At 56.3% G+C, this 13936-nt stretch overlaps 1 protein-coding gene across 1 annotated transcript; it reads right to left on the bottom strand.

Moving 5' to 3' along the window:
- Positions 1-8414: 8414 nt before the first annotated feature.
- Positions 8415-12639, bottom strand: C2H2orf68 (chromosome 2 C2orf68 homolog). The gene is made up of 4 exons (XM_030551798.1): positions 12524-12639; positions 11586-11701; positions 10644-10789; positions 8415-9625 (listed from the first exon to the last, which is right to left on the bottom strand). Exons 1-4 carry the CDS (start codon positions 12637-12639, stop codon positions 9503-9505), a joined length of 501 nt encoding a protein of 166 aa, XP_030407658.1. The 3' UTR covers positions 8415-9502.
- Positions 12640-13936: the final 1297 nt, after the last annotated feature.

Below are 13936 nucleotides of genomic sequence, written 5' to 3'. Positions count from 1 at the left end.
TCCCTGGGCACGGGCCCCATCGGCCCAGTGGCTAATCTGCCACTGCCTCCAAGACAGCAGCCACAACTGCATTGTCAGTTCCCCACATCACCCTTGGAGCCCCAACATCCCAGCCCGCAGGAAGGGGGCTAATCTCAGCTCTGGAGATACACCAGAGCCGAGCATGGGAGATTATAAACAAGTCCCCTGGTTATTCCCAAAATCACTCCTACCTAGGTGGCCGCAGGCCCTGGGATGGGAGACCATGGATCTGACAACCCAGGACCCGTTCCCCACTGGCTGTAGGTTTCTGGGCCGCGCTGCTGCCAGGGTAGCAGGGTGAATGAGAGCCGCAAGGAGCAGGGCAGCTGGGTGGGGACGCTGCTGACAGCAGACTGGGTGAGTATGAGGGGAGCGAAATGGGAATTTATCAGGTCCCAGCTCGAAGCAGTTCCAGAAGTCAGCGTGTTGGTGGGCTGGAGCAGAGGGGCTGGGACTCAGGGCTCCTGGGCTCTAGCCCCATCGCTGCCACTGACTGTGTGACCTTCAACACACCACCTCCCCACTCCGTGCCTCAGTTTCCCCATCTGTAGCCTGGAAGAGAGGATACTGCCCTGTGCAACTAGGTTGCTCCTGCATGCAGTGGCTGGGGATCCCTGGCTGGCAGGAACTGCAGATTCCCAGCAGTGCGTGTCATGCTCTGCCCTACACTTAGATCCTCTCACTCTTGGGTTCGAATCTGACCCATGCTGCCCGTTGGGTGGCTGCTGTGTAAAGGGAGCCTGAGAGGACTTGGTGCAGGTTGTAGAAGGGCAGATGTCACCCCTCCTTGCTAGTCCAAGCTGGAAGGCCATAGGCTGAATCCCCTCCGCTCGCTAGAGTGCATCCCCCCGAGCAGGGCTGAGATGGGCTGCCTAGAGGGGGGATCACTCCCCCTGGAGCCGAGCTGTGGCTAGAGGCCTTGTAGCTCCAGGGCTGTGAAACAGGAGAGTGCGTCTCATGGGTAAGAGCCCAGGACAGCTGAGTCCTTCCCCTAGCTTGCCACATGCCCACAGGCACAGGGGATATCAGGCAAATAACCCATCTCCAAACCCATCTGAGAGAACCCATGGCTGCTCCGGGATGACCGGCGCCAGAATGAGCCCAGATCCCCTGGGGCCCAGTCAATTACGCACCATGTGCTCAGCAGTGGTCTAGAGCCCTGGATTCACAGCAGCGTTTGGGGGCAGCGATGGGCACAGGCTTGTTACAAATCTCGGCTGACAAGCTCATTTGGTGGACATGGTTGGATGACATGTTCCATGGCCTGGCCATGGCCCTGGGACATCCAGGCCCCCTCGGAGCTGCTGCTGATGCCAAGGGGAGCTGCACAGAGATAGGGGGAGAAAGTGGCCTGCAGGTAGCAACTCTCATGGTTATTCCTAGGCCCTTTTTGTCACATCCAGCATGGCCTGATGGGAGCCTCTGCTTCCCTGGAGGCCAGCCCTCCCCTGTTTCTCTCCCCCGCTCCCTTGGCACAGTGCATCTTTCCCTTTCTTCCTGTCAGCCATTGCCACCTGGGGGTGCCCCCCCCCTCCAGCTGCTCAAACGATCTGCAATGGGACACCGAACACAGACATTGAAAGTGCCATCAACCGGCTTTGGAGTCAACACTGGGCTCAGTGTAGCATTCGCATCTCTCCGAGCCCTTGCTTCAGGCTCTCTGCAGACTCAGGCAGGCAATGCTATCTCACAGGGCACGTTTTCAGGGGTTCCTTCACTACCCCGCTGGCTGGACATTCCCTTTGCAGTTCAAACGAAGACCGAGATGCCGCAGGATCTGAACGTGCCACGCAGGCCACAGAAATACATTGAGTGGGCGGGGTCCGGCTCGGACACTGCGGCTGTAAACTCTGAATGGTAAACAGACACCCGAAGACCACCTTTCTGGGTGAAACCAGTGTGCCTCCCAGAGCTCCCATCACCCCGCAGACCCCCATCACTGCAAGAACATGACAGGACAAGTATTACACCTGCGCCTGTAGCCAGACAGAGCACCAAAGCATGGATGCTTTTACCCAGATTCTGGTGTGGGCTTGCAAAGACTGTAATTTGCAATTTCCACTTACTGATATCCAGGCTGGGGGTGGCATCCAATGTGAAAGGTGCCTACTGGTGGAATCTCTCAGGCAGCAGGTGGGAGAGCTACAGGAGGAGGTGGCCAGGCTGAGGAACATCTATGTCCATGAGCAATTCCTGGACAGTATCCATGTGGAGACAGCTGATGGTGCTGTCCCAGTTGACAGGACTACTGACACTCCAGTGAAGGAGGAGATGCCTGAGGGTGTATCTGACACACCAGTGGAGGAGGAGGCTCAGGGTGGACACAGCCAGCTGGTTACTTCTAGCAGCAGGCAGTGCTCCACCGCTGCTGCGAACCGTCCTGCTGTGGTAATAGATAACCGTTTTGCTCTTCTTGATACAGGAGAGAAGAAATCACCCCCAACAGTTAAGGGGGTGAAGCCTCGTACCCCTAAGGCTGGGAGGTCTGCTGCCACCACTGATAAGAAACGTAGGGTAGTGGTGGTTGGAGACTCTCTGCTGAGGGGGACGGAGGCACCCATCTGTCGCCCTGACCGTTCATCCCGGGAGGTATGCTGCCTGCCAGGGGCCCGTATCCAAGATGTTACAGAGGCATTGTCGAGGATTATCCGGCCTTCTGACTACTATCCCATGCTACTCATCCATGTGGGCACAAATGATACTGCGAGGTGTGACGCTGAGCAGATCAAGAGTGACTACAGGGCTCTGGGAGTACGGGTTAAGGAGTTTGGAGCGCAGGTGGTATTTTCTTCGATTCTTCCTGTTGAAGGTAGGGGTCCGGGCAGAAACAGATGCATCGTGGAGGTGAATGCCTGGCTGCGAAGATGGTGTCGCCAGGAGGGCTTTGGCTTCCTCGACCACGGGATGCTATTTGAGGAAGGACTGCTAGGAACAGATGGCGTTCACCTTTCGAAGCGGGGAAAGGCCTTATTTGCGCACAGACTGGCTAACCTAGTAAGGAGGGCTTTAAACTAGCTTCGACGGGGACAGGTGAGCAAAGCCCACAGGTAAGTGGGGAACAAGACCTGGGAGATGGGTTGGAAACAGGAGGGAGCACGGGCTATAATGGCAGAGAGGAAGGAGGGTCAGGGCAAAGCTGGGAGGCAAGATCAAACCAGTATCTTAGATGCCTTTATACAAATGCAAGAAGTATGGGTAATAAGCAGGAAGAACTGGAAGTGCTAATAAATAAATACAACTATTACATTATTGGCATTACTGAAACTTGGTGGGATAATACACACGACTGGAATGTTGGTGTGGATGGGTATCGTTTGCTCAGGAAGGATAGACAGGGGAAAAAGGGAGGAGGTGTTGCCTTATATATTAAAAATGTACACACTTGGACTGAGGTGGAGATGGACATAGGAGACGGAAGGGTGGAGAGTCTCTGGGTTAGGCTAAAAGGGGTAAAAAACACAGGTGATGTCGTGCTGGGAGTTTACTACAGGCCACCTAATCAGGCGGAAGAGGTGGATGAGGCTTTTTTCAAACAACTAACAAAATCATCCAAAGCCCAAGATTTGGTGAAAGCAGCAAAGAATCCTGTGGCACCTTATAGACTAACAGACGTTTTGGAGCATGAGCTTTCGTGGGTGAATACCCACTTCCTCAGATGCATGTAATGGAAATATCCAGGGGCAGGTATATATATGTGTGCTAGCAAGCAAGCTAGAGATAACGAGGTCAGTTCAATCAGGGAGGATGAGGCCCTGTTCTAGCAGTTGAGGTGTGAAAACCAAGAGAGGAGAAACTGGTTCTGTAATTGGCAAGCCATTCACAGTCTTTGTTCAATCCTGAGCTGATGGTGTCAAATTTGCAGATGAACTGAAGCTCAGCAGTTTCACTTTGAAGTCTGGTCCTGAAGTTTTTTTGCTGCAGGATGGCCACCTTAAGGTCTGCTATAGTGTGGCCAGGGAGGTTGAAGTGCTCTCCTACAGGTTTTTGTATATTGCCATTCCTAATGTCTGATTTGTGTCCATTTATCCTTTTCCGTAGAGACTGTCCAGTTTGGCCGATGTACATAGCAGAGGGGCATTGCTGGCATATGATGGCGTATATTACATTGGTGGATGTGCAGGTGAATGAACCGGTGATGGTGTGACTGATCTGGTTAGGTCCTGTGATGGTGTCGCTGGTGTAGATATGTGGGCAGAGTTGGCATCGAGGTTTGTTGCATGGATTGGTTCCTGAGCTAGAGTTATTATGGTGTGGTGTGCAGTTACTGGTGAGAATATATTTCAGGTTGGCAGGTTGTCTGTGGGCAAGGATTGGCCTGCCACCCAAGGCCTGTGAAAGTGTGGGATCATTGTCCAGGATGGGTTGTAGATCCTTGATGATGCGTTGGAGGGGTTTTAGTTGGGGACTGTATGTGATGGCCAGTGGAGTCCTGTTGGTTTCTCTCTTGGGTTTGTCTTGCAGTAGGAGGCTTCTGGGTACACGTCTGGCTCTGTTGATCTGTTTCCTTATTTCCTCATGCAGGTATTGTAGTTTTGAGAATGCTTGGTGGAGATTTTGTAGGTGTTGGTCTCTGTCTGAGGGGTTAGAGCAGATGCGGTTGTACCTCAGTGCTTGGCTGTAGACAATGGATCGTGTGATGTGCCCGGGATGGAAGCTGGAGGCATGAAGGTAGGCATAGCGGTCGGTGATGGGGGACTTCAACTACCCAGATATATGTTGGGAAAATAACACCGCAGGGCACAGACTATCCAATAAGTTCCTGGACTGCATTGCAGACAACTTTTTATTTCAGAAAGTTGAAAAAGCTACTAGGGGGGAAGCTGTTCTAGACTTGATTTTAACCAATAGGGAGGAACTTGTTCAGAATTTAAAAGTAGAAGGAAGCTTGGGTGAAAGCGATCATGAAATCATAGAATTTGCAATTCTAAGGAAGGGTAGAAGGGAGTACAGCAGAACAGAGACAATGGATTTCAGGAAGGCGGATTTTGGTAAGCTCAGAGAGCTGATAGGCAAGGTCCCATGGGAATTAAGACTGAGGGGAAAAACAACTGAGGAAAGTTGGCAGTTTTTCAAAAGGACGCTATTAAGGGCCCAAAAGCAAGCTATTCCGATGGTTAGGAAAGATAGAAAATGTGGCAAAAGACCACCTTGGCTTACCCTTGAGATCTTGCGTGACCTACAAAATAAAAAGGCGTCATATAAAAAATGGAAACTAGGTCAGATCACGAAGGATGAATATAGGCAAATAACACAGGAATGCAGAGGCAAGATTAGAAAAGCAAAGGCACAAAATGAACTCAAACTAGCTATGGGAATAAAGGGAAACATGAAGACTTTTTATCAATACATTAGAAGCGAGAGGAAGACTAAGGACAGGGTAGGCCCACTGCTCAATGAGGAGAGGGAAACAGTAACGGGAGGCTTGGAAATGGCAGAGATGCTTAATGACTTCTTTGTTTCGGTCTTCACTGAGAAGTCTGAAGGAATGTCTAGTATAGTGAATGCTTACGGGAAGAGGGTAGGTTTAGAAGAGAAAATAAGGAAAGAGCAAGTAAAAAATCACTTAGAAAAGTTAGATGCCTGCAAGTCACCAGGGCCTGATGAAATGCATCCTAGAATACTCAAGGAGTTAATAGAGGAGGTATCTGAGCCTCTAGCTATTATCTTTGGGAAATCATGGGAGACGGGGGAGATTCCAGAAGACTGGAAGGGGGCAAATATAGTGCCCATCTATAAAAAGGGAAATAAAAACAACCCAGGAAACTACAGACCAGTTAGTTTAACTTCTGTGCCAGGGAAGATAATGGAGCAGGTAATCAAAGAAATCATCTGCAAACACTTGGAAGGTGGTAAGGTGATAGGGAATAGCCAGCATGGATTTGTAAAGAACAAATCGTGTCAAACTAATCTGATAGCGTTCTTTGATAGGATAACGAGCCTTGTGGATAAGGGAGAAGCGGTGGATGTGATATACCTAGACTTTAGTAAGGCATTTGATACAGTTTCGCATGATATTCTTATAGCTAAGCTAGGAAAGTACAATTTAGATGGGGCTACTATAAGGTGGGTGCATAACTGGCTGGATAACCGTACTCAGAGAGTAGTTGTTAATGGCTCCCAATCCTGCTGGAAAGGTATAACAAGTGGGGTTCCGCAGGGGTCTGTTTTGGGACCGGTTCTGTTCAATATCTTCATCAACGATTTAGATGTTGGCATAGAAAGTACGCTTATTAAGTTTGCGGACAATACCAAACTGGGAGGGATTGCAACTGCTCTGGAGGACAGGGTCAAAATTCAAAATGATCTGGACAAATTGGAGAAATGGTCTGAGGTAAACAGGATGAAGTTCAATAAAGATAAATGCAAAGTGCTCCACTTAGGAAGGAACAATCAGTTTCACACATACAGAATGGGAAGAGACTGTCTAGGAAGGAGTATGGCAGAAAGAGATCTAGGGGTCATAGTGGACCACAAGCTTAATATGAGTGAACAGTGTGATACTGTTGCAAAAAAAGCAAACATGATTCTGGGATGCAATAACAAGTGTGTTGTAAAGAAGACATGAGAAGTCATTCTTCCGCTTTACTCTGCGCTGGTTAGGCCTCAACTGGAGTATTGTGTCCAGTTCTGGGCACCGCATTTCAAGAAAGATGTGGAGAAATTGGAGAGGGTCCAGAGAAGAGCAACAAGAATGATTAAAGGTCTTGAGAACATGACCTATGAAGGAAGGCTGAAGGAATTGGGTTTGTTTAGTTTGGAAAAGAGAAGACTGAGAGGGGACCTGATAGCAGTTTTCAGGTATCTAAAAGGGTGTCATCAGGAGGAGGGAGAAAACTTGTTCACCTTAGCCTCCAATGATAGAACAAGAAGCAATGGACTTAAACTGCAGCAAGGGAGATTTAGGTTGGACATTAGGAAAAAGTTCCTAACTGTCAGGGTAGTTAAACACTGGAATAGATTGCCTAGGGAAGTTGTGGAATCTCCATCGCTGGAGATATTTAAGAGTAGGTTAGATAAATGTCTATTAGGGATGGTCTAGACAGTATTTGGTCCTGCCATGAGGGCAGGGGACTGGACTCGATGACCTCTCGAGGTCCCTTCCAGTCCTAGAGTCTATGAGTCTATTTGGCCATGCAACCGTTGCGTGCAAATGGCTGCATGGTCCAATCCCATTGCAAGAAAGGTGACTATTCTCTTCTCTTTAATTTCAGGAAAGCCATGTGGCGAGTGGTTAGACCCTGGGTTTGCTGGGTGACCCTTGGGCTTTCCCTTCCTGTGCCTCAGTTTCCTCATTGGTAAAATGGGGATAGCCATGGTGCCCATTGCAAGCACTTTGAGCTCAGTGGCACGGTTGTTCTGTGCGTAGCTAGACACAAGCAGGGTCTGAAAGTGACCCAGGCATAGAAGGGTTTGCGGAATTGTTTTGAGTATCTGCATTGTGGTAGTGCCTGGGATGCCACACAATGAAAAGGCAGCCCTCCGCCCACGATTTGTGCCAGTTTAGTGAAACCAGAGTCTCCCCCGTGAGGACACACTGATCGCATGTCAGCTTGAACCAGTTCCCAATCCACTAAAGTTAAACTGCTAGAACCTGGTTCAAACAGAGACGTGCACATGGGAGGGTTTCGCTCCATTTAAAGATAACAACTCTCCATGCAGGCCCATCTACCAACCTGCCTTGGGGGCAAGAATCTTCTCCTTCGGGCTCATGTGAGTTCTGGGCTCGGCGAAAACTGATCACTGCCCCCCACACCCGATGTACCAGAGAAGTGGATGAATCGCCCTGCCCCAGAGCAGGCCCTAGTGGAAATTATACCCTCCCTCAGGCAGCCCCACCTCTCTGTCCTTGAGGGAGGTGTCTGATGGGTGTGGGAGTGAGTGCAGGGGGCGAGCTGACCTATAAGGGGAGGCCTGGGGGAGAGGTGACCTAACACCAGAGGGGACTAGGCAGCACAAGAACTGCCTCTTGCTCAGGACAGGGAAGCCGGACTCCTGGGTTCCGTTCCCAGCTCTGCTGCTGACCGGCTGCCTGAGCTGGCCCGAGTAATTTCTGCTCATTGTGCCTCAGTTTCCTCACCAAATCAGGGGGCGGGACAGCAGCCGAAGTGCCTCTCCAGATCCCGGGGGGAAGGAAGAGCTGCTGGCATGTGCAACGCTCGCCGGGCCCATGGCAGCAGTCGGATGAAATCACATGCCAGGGGTCAGCATTGTGTAGCGGCAAGGGCACTAGGCTGGTGCTCAAGGGAGCGGGGCCCATTCCTAGCTCTGCTAGATGAGCTGGACCAGGCTGATAAGACTCATCCATTTCAGGCTAGAACACCCCCAGGGCGTGGCCCCAGCGATCCCCATGCAGGCAGGGGTCGCACAGGAATGCTCGTTATTACACACCCCAGTTCTGTTTTGTCAGGACGTTTATTGGTGCCGTGAGCACAGGGCCCTGCGGTCCTGGTGCCAAGCGTAACCTGGGGCAGGCCTGGTTGGCCATGGCACTGGAGCACGGGGCTCATTCATTTCTCCAGCGCCCTGGGGCCAACGGGCACTAGAGCCAAGACGCCTGACGCATCCCGGCGCCGAGGCGGCGGTTCCACCATGCGTGTAGGGCAGATCCAATGGGGTTCGGCCAGTTCCCCCATCCAGGACACAGGGTGTCCCCTAAAGGGCTCAGTGGCACATTTCTGCCTGGGTGGGGGCATGGGGCTCATGGGAACCTCTCAGGGACCAGCCCAATCCCGGTGCCCTCTGGCCATCGCCCCAGCTGCCAGGTCCCGTGCTGTGTGCTGGCCAACAGCCTGGCACCTTCAACCAGCCACAGAGCTCCCTTAAACAAAACAGTCTGCCTGGGTGTGAGCCCCCCGTGGGAACTGAGCCAGAACAGGGAGCAGCTCAGCCACCCATAGAACGGAGAATAGGGGACCCCAGGAGGTGGGAGTTGGGGGTATGGGGATGGGGGACCCTGGGGGCATGGAAGTCAGGGGGCAGGTTGACAGGGGGACCAGGGGGAATGGGGACAGGGGGACTCTAGGGGGATGGGAGGCTGGGCGTGGGTGGACCTTGAGGAGAGGGGGGTGGGGAGATCCTGGGGGAGGGGAGGCTGGAGGACCATAGGGGCAGAGTGGCTTCATGGGGCCTGTCAGCACCGGTGCACCCTCCAGGCATTACCCGGCTGGGCAAGACTCCTCCCCCACAGACTGTGCCCAGGGCTTCATCTGCCCCAGTTCCCAGGACCCCCACGCCGCCCTGCTCAGGATCCCAACCTAGCAGCCAGCTCCTCCTGGGGGCACCAGTCCTGGGCCCTGGCTGCTGGGGGTGGCTGGGAGCGGCAGGGAACAAACCCGCTCGGCAAGTCTGTGGGAGCTTGGGGCAGCCAGGTTCTCGCTCCCCGGGTGCAGGAGGAGCCTGCACAGCCTCCAACCCCCGCAGCCAGGGTGTCGCAGCTCCCCTTCTGCGCCCGGCTCCCCACCCAGCACAGCCACCACGGGCCTCAGCGCTTCGCCCGCCGCTTCCGCAGCTCCTCCTGCACCCGCTGCCTCAGGGCCTCACGCAGGGGCGGCTCCAGTGGGCTCCGGGCACAGACCTTCTCTGTCACCTCCTCAGGGCTGTCATCCTGCAGCGAGAGGGGCAGGGCCCGTGATCAGCTCCGGAAACTCCTGCCACCCAGCTCCTGCATGCGCCCAGCCCTCCTTCCTGGCGGAGCGAGCAGCTGAGTGCGAGCTCCCTGCACCGCCCCTGCCAGCATGTGCCAGGGCCCCAGCATGCCCCAGCCCCTGCAGCTGGACAATCCCCTGTCACTGTGCGCCAGCTGCAGCCTCTGCCATGGGGTCTGCGGGCCCTGGCTCCTGTCTGTCTGAGGGAGAGGAGTGCGCTGGGCTGGCAGCTAGCATGTGGAGGTGCCCTCTGCCCCCGGAGAGACGGGGGAGCAAGGTGAGAGGGCGAGAGATGGGGAGACATCAACGGGATAGAGGGACGCACAGAACTCTAGGAGTGACAGCACCCCCTGCTGAGCCCCCTACCCTGCTCTCTGCATCACGGGGCCCCATGTCAACCAACTGCCCCACTCCCCAAACCATGCCCCCCCCACCGAGGCCCCCCCCCACGCGCCCCCTGCTCCATTCCCCACAGTACAGAGCCCCCTGGCAAGTCCCCCGCCCCGCTCCCCACAATATAGAGACCCCTGGCAAGTCCCTCGCCCTGCTCCCCAGACCACGGCGCCCCCTGCTCCACTCCCTGCAGCACGGCGCCCCCTGCCAAGCCCCACACCTCCTCCTCACAGTACAGCCCACCCCACTCCACCCCCCTGTTGAGTCCCCCACCGCTCTCCCCACAGCACAGCACCTTCCACTCCAGTCCCCACAACACAGAGACCCCTGTTGAACCCTCGCCATGCTCCCCACAGCACAGTCCCCCCTGCTCCACCCCCTACAGCATGGTGCCCCCTGCCAAACCCCATAACCCTCTTCCCGGAGCTGAGCACCTGCCCTGCTCCCTGCAGCCCAGGCCCCTAACACGTCGCTCAGTCATTTTGGTCAGCACTGACCCAGGGGGAGAGCGCTCCCTACTAGCTTCCACCCTCTCCTGCCGCCCTGTTCTCCTGCCACCCCCTGCCTGGTGTGCCAGGCACATACCTGGTGTACAATGACCGAGGTGACCTCGCCGCTGTCGGCCTCATACTCGAGGCAGAAGAGCTCTGTGCCGCGGGGGTCTGGCTCGGTGCTGGAGCTGCTCTCGCTAGACCCCTCATACTCCAGGCTGCAGGCTGGGTCAGCTCGACCTGGGGAGCATAAAGGAGCCGATGAGGGGAGTGTGGCCAGGTGGTGCCTGCACCCACCCAGAAAACACAGGGCATGGGCGCAGCAGTCTGGAAATGGAGTCCTGGAACCTGGCACTGGGAATCCGTCAGATTTAAGAGGCATTGATCTAATGCCCCTCAATCCTGACCCGCAGCCCCCAGCTAGCTCAGCCCTGGGCTCCCCACCCCACAGCCCTGCTGCTGCCCCTCAATCCAGACCTGCAGCCCCCTGCTAGCTCAGCCCTGGGCTCCCCACCAGCTCTGCCAGTGCCCCTGAATCCCGACCCACAGCCCCTCAGAATCCTGCTAAGCAGAAGTGGCCAGTCATGATCATCTTTGGAGTGGGATGGGCACCACTTAGGAGGCCCAGAGCCAGGTCCCGCAGGCGACTGTCACTGAGATTTGGACCCAGGGCTCCGGGCGAAGGGACCGCGTGGTTAAACCCCTGCTCTGCGGTGCTGCCAGTGACCAAGGAAAGGACTGGGCATGCCAGGTCTGTCCCCATCTGATCCCTCAGCCTGACCACGGCCCAAACCTGGCTGGTCGGTCAGCTGCCCCTTGGAACTGCCACCCGTCGCACCAAAGGTGCAGATATGGTGCTGGGGGGATCCTGGATTCGCCCCCACCAAACTCAATGACTTGGATCAGCACAGGAGCTAATAACGACTGGGCAGCCCCCCCAACAAGGGCTGAGGGGGAGGCGCTCCCGCTCTCCTGTACACATGCCCCATCTGCTCCCCAGTGGGAGCACAGAGAGCAGGGCGCTGGCTGTGCTCACTTCTCCGGCAGGGGTGGTACACTTGCTGGTCGGGTTTCCTGGGCCGGGGTGGGGTCGGCGTGTGCCTCTTCTTCACCTTCTCCTTGGCCTGCTTCATCTCCCGGTCGTAGTCGTCCCTGATGGGGAGGAGAGAGAGGCCTGGGGCTGCAGCTGGGTATGGGGCTGGCGGGGCTGGGAGCCAGGACAGGCCTGCCTGGAGATGCCATTGATTCGCCACGCTTAGGGGGGTGCACGTGGGGTGGGTTTGCATAGGCCTTGTGGCAGGGCGAGGGGCTGGTGCTGTGGGGGGATGTTATCTGCCCAATCTTACCCTGTTCTCCAGTGCTCTCCCCTTACAGGTTATCTGTGGAGGGGGGTGGGGGATAGGCACCTACCCTTTCTGCCCAACTGGAGAGAGGTGTCCTGCTTGCTGTTTGCATTAGGAGTTGGGGTCCTGTTCCCTCCCAGCCCCCAAGGCTGAACAGAGAACTGGGAGGGCTGGTACATAGATACCATGCCCGTGACCTGAAATGTGCCCAGAGTGGGGGCAGGTGTGACCTGGGAGGGGGTTGAATACCAGCCCCCTCAGCCGGGATCTCCCAGCCCTGCACCCAGTGAGGGTCCAGCTCCCCCAACTTTTGCTGTCTGTGGGGGAGGGGGGTCCTGCAGGGCTGGGAGCTCTCATGTGGGCGGGGGTTCCCTGGGGGCAAGGACCAGGAGTCCCAGCCGAGTGGGGGGTCCCGGGACGGGATCAGGTACTTGGGGGGCTGTCCGCGCCCAGGATCCGGCACTTGGAGATCCAGGGGGGCGGGGGGCAGGCCAGGTTCCGATGCCGGGGGATCCTGGGTCCGATCCCGGGGAGTTGCGGAGGGGCAAGGTCCGGTCCCGGGAAGGGGATTCAGGGTCCGGTCCTGGGGAGGGGGGAGGCAGGGTCCAGTCCCGGGGGCCCGGGCCGGTACCTGGCGATCTGGTTCCGCCGGATGTGCCGCACGAAGCCGTGGCTCATGTCGAGCCGCCCCCCCGGCCGGCAGCCTCCCCAGGCCGGGTCCCGCTCCGCCTCCGGCCCCGCGTCCATCGGCCCCCGCCTCGCCCAGCGCCGGAGAGCGGCGGTGCCGGGGCCCTGAGACCCGCCCCCGGCCCCGCCCGGCCGAGCGCGGGGACCCGCGAGAGACGGACTCAGACCTCGGCTGCCCCGCACCTGGTCAGGCCCCCGCGTCCCCGGGGCCAGCCCCTCCAGACCGGGATCAGCCTCCAAGCCCCCAGTCCGGAGCCTCCCGCCGCGGGACCAGCCCCCCGCGTCTCCCCAGGGCCGCCCCCTACCCGGGGCAGGCACCTGCACCCCCCTGGAGCAGAGACCATTCACCCTCCTCCCCATCCCTGTGTCCCCCCCTTTCCCCCTACAACCCAACGCCACCCTGTACCTGTGCATTCACCCCCCTGTCCTGTGCCTCGCACCCCCACACTGCGCTCTGCGCCGTGCCCCCCACTTCTGAGTCCCCTTTGCACTGCCCCCGTCACTGGCGCCAGATGAGGTGGGAGCGTTTGACACCCTGGGGTGAGACGCCACAGGGCAGAGCAGTGCGCCAGGCGATCCGCATTGGCTATTGTATCTGCGCAGAGGGAGGTTATGTCACGGCAGGGCTGCCTTTAGCCCGGGGGCTCATAGGTTCAGTTGCACCCCCAGAAATCAAGAGCACCAACCTACAGTGGTGCTCTGACCCTGCTCCCTCAGATTTGGCCTGGCTGCCCCTCCATCGGTGGCACTGCCACCCTGTGCGCCAGATTGCAAAGCGGCAGGCCAGGCCCAGCCCTGCAGCACAGAGCTGCTGCCCCAGGGTGTGTGTGGGGCAGACATAGTGCACCGGTGGAATTGGGAGGCTATGGCCACCCTTGCATAAAGGCAACTTCATCTCAGAGCTTGTCTACACTCAACTGTAGCACTTCAGTGTAGAAACTACCCACCCCACAGTGGGAGTTCTCCCATCGGTCACCTCTGCGTGGGGCAGCAGCTAGGTCCCCAGAAGAATTCTTCCATCTACCTAGTGCTGTCTACACTAGGGGTTAGGTTGGCTTAACTACACCACTCAGGGGAGGGAAATATGTGGATTTTTCACGCCCTTGAGCAAAGTAGTTAAACCAATTAAATTTTGTAGTGTAGACCCGGCCTATGTCAAAGCCTCTGGGTGTGAATGTAATGCCAATGCTAAACAATAATAGATATGAGAGACAAGGTGGAGGAGGTAATATGTTTTATTGGACCAGCTTCTGCTGGTGAGAGATACAAGCTTTTGAGCCCCACCGAGCTCCTCTTCAGGTCTGGGAAACCAACTCAGAGCATTACAAGGTGATAACTGCTTATGCTAAAGAATCGG

The sequence above is a fragment of the Gopherus evgoodei genome, chromosome 2 (genome assembly GCF_007399415.2).
Source record: "Gopherus evgoodei ecotype Sinaloan lineage chromosome 2, rGopEvg1_v1.p, whole genome shotgun sequence".
Lineage (NCBI taxonomy): Eukaryota > Metazoa > Chordata > Testudines > Testudinidae > Gopherus > Gopherus evgoodei.
The sequence above is the reverse complement of the archived record's forward strand: the minus strand, read 5'-3'. Positions and strand labels throughout refer to the sequence as shown.

Coding starts and splice junctions, on each gene's coding strand:
- C2H2orf68 (XM_030551798.1), bottom strand. CDS start 12,639: ATGGACGCGGGGCCGGAGGCGGAGCGGGACCCGGCCTGGGGAGGCTGC. Junction 11,702..12,523: donor CGGCGGAACCAGATCGCCAG/GTACCGGCCCGG, acceptor CCTCCCCATCAG/GGACGACTACGACCGGGAGA. Junction 10,790..11,585: donor GTACCACCCCTGCCGGAGAA/GTGAGCACAGCC, acceptor TATGCTCCCCAG/GTCGAGCTGACCCAGCCTGC.